This window comes from Frankliniella occidentalis, unplaced genomic scaffold, assembly GCF_000697945.3.
Source record: "Frankliniella occidentalis isolate FOCC.00 unplaced genomic scaffold, Focc_3.1 Scaffold220, whole genome shotgun sequence".
NCBI lineage: Eukaryota > Metazoa > Arthropoda > Insecta > Thysanoptera > Thripidae > Frankliniella > Frankliniella occidentalis.
Genome location: NW_026267346.1, coordinates 195,912 through 201,894, shown reverse-complemented (window position 1 = coordinate 201,894; position 5,983 = coordinate 195,912). Strand labels below are relative to the sequence as shown.

At 38.6% G+C, this 5,983-nt stretch overlaps 2 protein-coding genes across 4 annotated transcripts in view; one reads left to right on the top strand and one right to left on the bottom strand.

Annotated features, from left to right (window-relative positions):
• Positions 1-2,109, bottom strand: part of LOC113215190 (uncharacterized) — a 6,913-nt gene extending 4,804 nt beyond the window's left edge. Inside the window, exons 1-6 of one of the 3 annotated variants that reach the window (XM_052272713.1) lie at positions 1,726-2,109; positions 1,104-1,321; positions 906-1,025; positions 705-836; positions 397-612; positions 113-328 (exon numbers count right to left, since the gene is read on the bottom strand). In XM_052272713.1, the coding sequence (XP_052128673.1) occupies positions 113-328; positions 397-612; positions 705-836; positions 906-1,025; positions 1,104-1,321; positions 1,726-1,957 (1,134 nt within the window). In that variant the 5' untranslated portion in view covers positions 1,958-2,109. The remainder of the gene's footprint in view (positions 1-112; positions 329-396; positions 613-704; positions 837-905; positions 1,026-1,103; positions 1,322-1,725) is intronic. The other 2 variants (XM_026434803.2, XM_026434804.2) reach the window with 2 other exon arrangements.
• A 102-nt stretch (positions 2,110-2,211) lies between these two features.
• On the top strand, positions 2,212-5,983 carry LOC113215191 (uncharacterized). The gene is made up of 5 exons (XM_026434805.2): positions 2,212-2,598; positions 2,728-2,928; positions 3,024-3,143; positions 3,243-3,311; positions 3,393-5,983. The coding sequence occupies exons 1-5, from the start codon at positions 2,488-2,490 to the stop codon at positions 5,838-5,840; spliced, it is 2,949 nt and encodes a 982-aa protein (XP_026290590.1). The 5' UTR covers positions 2,212-2,487; the 3' UTR covers positions 5,841-5,983.

Here is a 5,983-nt window from a genome sequence, read left to right as displayed (position 1 = left end):
ACAATGAAGAGAGAGAGGATCAGAGAGAAACAGAGGTAAATAATTAATTTTATGAAGGGTTGGCACGATAAATTTCTCTATAAAATTGTCATTCTGCAATAAACAAAATTACCTTGGATTCTTTTACAGGTGACTTGTGTTGGACACATTCATCAAGCAATTTTTTATCACTTGCAGGGTGTCTCAGGCTTGCAGAATTTACAGGAGAGTTACTATGTGATTTTGAAGCACTCCCTTTCTTCACACTGCTGTGCTCAGAGATTAGTTTCCCATCACTTGAATGACGTTCTAGGCTTGAAGACTTCCGATGAGTGTCTGAATGTGAGCCCTGTGACACAGAGGGAAATATAACACTGACCAGTATTGCAAATCATAAAAAGCAATAAACAAAATTACCTTGGATTCTTTTACAGGTGACTTGCGTTGGACACATTCATCAAGCAACTTTTTATCACTGGCAGGGTGTCTCAGGCTTGCAGAATTTACAGGAGAGCTACTATGTGATTTTGAAGCACTCCCTTTCTTCACACTGCTGTGCTCAGAGATTAGTTTCCCATCACTTGAATGACGTTCTAGGCTTGAAGACTTCCGATGATTGTCAGAATGTGAGCCCTGTGACACAGAGGGAAACATTGTAACACTGACCAGCATTGCAAATCTTTAAATATATTGGTTACAGCATAACAAGCAATAACAAAATTTACCTTGTTGCCCTCATCAACTGCTGGTGGCAGAGAAACTTGGTCATCCCTGTCACTCTTCCCACCAGTGTGACCATTAGAGTTGTGGGATTTCAAAGAGGGCTCTACTTTAATTCTTTGAGATAAGTTTGTGACCTGAAGAGAAGAAGTAAATAAAAGAATGTAAACATTAAAAATACCATCACCTACACTTTAATGATATACCTCTAAGGCTGCACTGTTTTCCGAGATATCGTCTGGAAAAGGTAGATCCATTTCAAGTGACAATGCAAACTCCTTATTCCTCTCTCGCCTTGTAGATTCCTCATCTGTTAGCCTCTTCTTCTGCAAAAGTAATACGCAAGATTGAAGACAACCAAAAATAAGATCACATTACACTGACACACATTCTTAAAAACTTACCCTTTTGTTGTGAGTTGGAGGTACAGCTGGCACAGGCAATGTATCAAGGGTCTTTGACTTCTTCAATGTACGGCCTCGTGAGGACTTTTTCTCATCAGGGGACTTGTGTTTCTTTGACGACTTCACATTAATACCAACATTCTCATATTTGACGACATCAGCACGAGGGATTTTATAACCGGTTGTTTTAGCCTCATGTATCAAGTCCTCCATGGTTACTGAAAAAAATGAAAATAAAATGATAAAAGTACTTAAAAACATACAGCTTCTGTTTATACTGGGGCTTGTTTCACTAAAAAATGGCAGACTTAAAGAATTAGCGCAAAGTTAAAGATCCATATAAATTTAACAGAAAACTGTTGTCAAGAAAAAGAATGTATGTCTTGCAGGTAGAGGGAATGACCACTGGCACATTTAGAGCACAAGATTTGTAAAATGTAAGCTATACGCACTTAGTGCAATAGAGGGCATAGACACAACGTGGAAACGTGTTTTGGTTACGAAGCAGTTCGACAAAACTATTAAATCGTCATTATGGCTTGCTCCGTAGCACACCGACACAAAAGCCGTTAACTTTGGGAGGTTAGAAACGATACAAAGCATCTTTTACATATGAACTCACCTCCAAAGCAGAGTATGTGTGCTTCGTATTCTCCAATTGTAGAAGCTGACCCCTCGTTCGGCAAATGGGGCCACAGAACACTAAAAACTTGGTCCTTTTCAAAGTCAGCATGATGCCTAGGCCAAGAGTCAGGCTCACGACCTTCAGGTACAACTATGTCTTTAACCTCTACTACACGCCTCCCGCGCTGCTCCCGAAAAAAATTAACGAAAGCCAAATTAGGCTTCACCATTGCTGATTTGTTCGGGACACTACGTGAAACCACAAAACTCGAACTCTCCAACTTCAACGCCGGCGCCGGCAAAACATTCAAAATGACTCCTGATGATCTCTGACCGTTGGTTGGCCGCGTCTGATACTGCTTGCTGGCTCCCGGCTCCCGGCTCGGGGGAGCGGAGCGGGGGAGGGGGGGGGGGGCGGCACAGCCGTAAAGGTGTTGCAAACCCTTGCACACTATAATATATCTTTTTAAATAATTATCTCAACATTTTTGTGTTTGCGTGGTTCATTTTAAAGTGAATGTAATAATAGTCATTTGAAATATGCATTTTTTGGGACACTCGAGTTCTATTTCAGTTTCTTTTATTATTTTGTTTGGTGTGTTGGGGACGGAAGTCTTTGGTTCGGAGAACCCTGTCTGTAGCAGAAGGCGCAGGGACGTTTCATGTTTCATAGTTTGTCGGCTGACAGTAAACAGTACATGTATTTTGGGTTAGTTCTGTCACTTTCTTCATTAGTACACTAAATTTCAGCTTTGCAACAATGTGTGCACCACGTAAACGAAAGGAAAGGGGCCGCTATAAACTGTACCTTGAAGACGAAGGAGTCCCGGTGCCGAAAAGATCACAACGGTTCTACAGTAACCTTGGAGTTGTGAGTATCAGATTCAAAATATTTTCCACTTTGCTTTGCAAATCGATCATTTTCATTCTCCAATTCACAATATTTGTTTGAAAGTAAAACTGGTACTGTCTTATTATAATAGTAATTTTTTGTTTTTAGGACGAGCAAGCATCTGCATCTGGAGATTGTTCTCAACTTAATGCTGGTGCTCTTGCAAATGCTGCACTAACAGTATCAGAAGAACAAGTGCCCGACAGAGACCCTTCACCTCAAAGACAATCTTCAGGTTCTGATGTTGATTGCAATCGTTGTGAATTTGAAGAGGAGGGAGAGGCGGAACTCACTTGCTCAGAAACAGAGGTTTGTTATATTTCAGTTGTTTTTAATTCAAATGGTATCATATGTGTAGTGCAACAAATGTGACTTGAATTATTACACATTTCTTTATGAATTAGGAAACAACTGAAGAGGGCAAGACGCCTCACAGATCGGAAGTACCATCAAAAGAACTATCTCAGGCAAGAAATCAAGAACAGCGTAAAAGGTGTTCTCGCGTACCACCTGCTTATATGAGGGTAAAGATTTGTACTTCTAAGAATATCTTTTAATACTATTATTTGAGTGGAAAAATTATTGTCTTTGCACAGAAGTTCATTCTTGCGTTCTCTTTACAGGTTTGTGACCAAGAATTGTTTGTGCCGGTTGATGACAATGAAGAGAGAGAGGATCAGAGAGAAACAGAGGTAAATAATTAATTTTATGAAGGGTTGGCACGATAAATTTCTCTATAAAATTGTCATTCTATATCCAGTATTTTTACTCAGGTTATAGCTGATGATGAAGATGTGACCATGGATGTTTTTTGTGATGCTGATGCTGAACCAGATGATTCGCAAGAGCAACAAGTTATTGGCCAAGATGGAGACCAGAACGCTGCCCACAATGATGCAAATTGTGGTGAAATCGGACAGCACCAACCAGCTGACCATGGCGCAAATGCTCCTCAAGATAATCATCTTACGGAACATGAAGCATTGTGGAGAGCTATTCGCAATCAGCAGCCCTTTACATCTCACATTGGTACAGAAGTAAATAATTCCCCTGCTGAAATTTTGTTGAAACTACTTGCTTTCAGTGAACAAAATAATTTAAGTTTAAAAGCATTTGTTGATTCCGTGAGATTAGTAAACAGCTTGTTTGTGTCGCCAGTCATTCCAGGAACTCAGTACCTGCTTGACAATTTACTTTTGTCTTCTAAGCAGCTTGCAAAATACTTCTATTGCATTAAGTGTACTTATTATTTTGGAAAAGTAAATAATGTAGATAGTCCAGAGAAGCTATGTCCTGGATGTAAAACTGTGAATTATCTTAAGGATTTAACAAAAGCCACTTACTTTGTTCTATTTCCTATTGAGTCTCAACTTGAGCTTCTGTTCATGAGCAAGGAGGTGAGAGACAATTTAGTTCACCCTAAAGATGCAGTCAGAAAAAATAGTGAAAGAAACTCACTGAAAGATATCTATGATGGTAAATGTTATAAATCATTTGCAGCCTCCTTGCCAGATGATTTAAGAGAAAAAGTGCTGTCTTTAGTATTTTCTACTGATGGTTCACCACTTTTCAAATCATCAAGCTTTTCCATTTGGCCTTGTTTCTTTTCTATCAATGAATTGCCACCTTTACTGAGAATGAAACATCTTTTATTAGGAGGTTTATGGTTTGGAAACAAACACCCTCCAATGGATTTGTACTTAAAACCTGTAGTTGAGTATTTTGAGTCATTGTTAGACACCCTTGTTCATTTAAGGGTAGAGGGAGAAGAATGGCTAATCAAACTGTACATTATAGCTTGTTGTGTTGACTCAGGGGCAAGAGGAGCTGTTCAAGGCATTAATAGCCATTCCGGCTATTACTCTTGTAACTGGTGTCTCATACCTGGTTTGTGGCTGGATAAAGTAGTGTTTCCTATGCAAGAAGTGCCACCTGCACAAAGGAATCATGAAGATTTAGTTGCACATGCTAATGAATGCCTAAACAATGATAATCTAGTTTATGTATATGGTGTACAATTTATAAGTCCCTTGGCATCCCTAAAAAAGTTTAATTTAGTCGACGGGATGGTTCAAGATTTTGCCCATAACGTTCCGTTTGGAATTGGCCGTACCTTCCTTGACGAGTGGCTCCACAATGCTAAAAGAAGTTTCTATGTAGGATCACCGGATGAGTTAGCCATATTAAATATGAGAATGGAAAAGTTGCAACCATGCATTGAAGTGAGGCGGGCTTTAAGGTTGTTAAAGGATATGGCTTACTGGAAGGCTCGTGAGTTTGAAAATTGGATTTTATTTTTCTCTCTTATTGTTCTTTTAAGTGTTCTTCCAATGAAGTTCTGGACTCATTGGAGTTATCTCGTGCAAGCTGTATATTTGTTAAGTAGAGAATGTGTTTCATGTCAAGATGTGAATAATGCTCACCGGCTTATACAGCTTTGGGTTTCTGATGTTGAGAAATTGTATGGTGAGAAGTACATGACATATAATGTCCATATATTTTCCCATCTAGCTGAAAATGTGGCAAGGTGGGGGCCAACATGGGCAGTATCAACTTATTGTTTTGAATCTGCTATAGGGAATCTAAAAAATATTCTACATGCACAACGTGGTGTTCCACACCAAGTGCATAGAAATTTAAGCTACAAGCAAGCGAAACATATTTTGATAAATACCTGCTCAACTCCAGGAACTGAAGTATTCTTGGAGAGTATTAAATCCAAGCCAAATAAAATGACAAAGTACCTTTCTCTTAATGAATGTGTTGTAATTGGAAAAGGAGAAGATTTCCTTCCTAATGATGAAGAAAGTTTTTTAATATCTCAATGTGAGGAGATGCAAGGGGATAATTTTGTTACATACTCCAAAATCATAGCATCTAGATGTGTTTACACATGTGACTCAGTTGCCTTAGGAAAGAAGTTCAATAATTCTGTTGCTCTTACAACCTTAGGAAAAATTATTATCATTAAGAAATTTATCATGAGTAAGGAGAATGAAAAAGTCTGGGTGTTCTGCTCTGAGGCATCGTGTACTGAACTACTTAAGTTTCCCCAAGGTTTACGAATACCTATTGAAGATCACTGTGTGAGGATTATCAGCTCTGTTGGTCGTAGATTAAAGCTTATTTCTGTAAAAGAATTAAAAATTGTTTGTGTTGTTACAGAGATGGATGAGAACAGATATGTCACTCCATTTCACAATCTATTTAATGTTTCCTAGAATGTGTGAGCAATAGAGCTCACATTACTTTGTGAGAATTATTTTGTTTTGATTTACCAAACAATTTAAGTGAAATGTATTTACTCTAGTATTAACTGTGTGAGAGACGTGCATCTGGCAGAAATAAATTGGCCAATATTCAA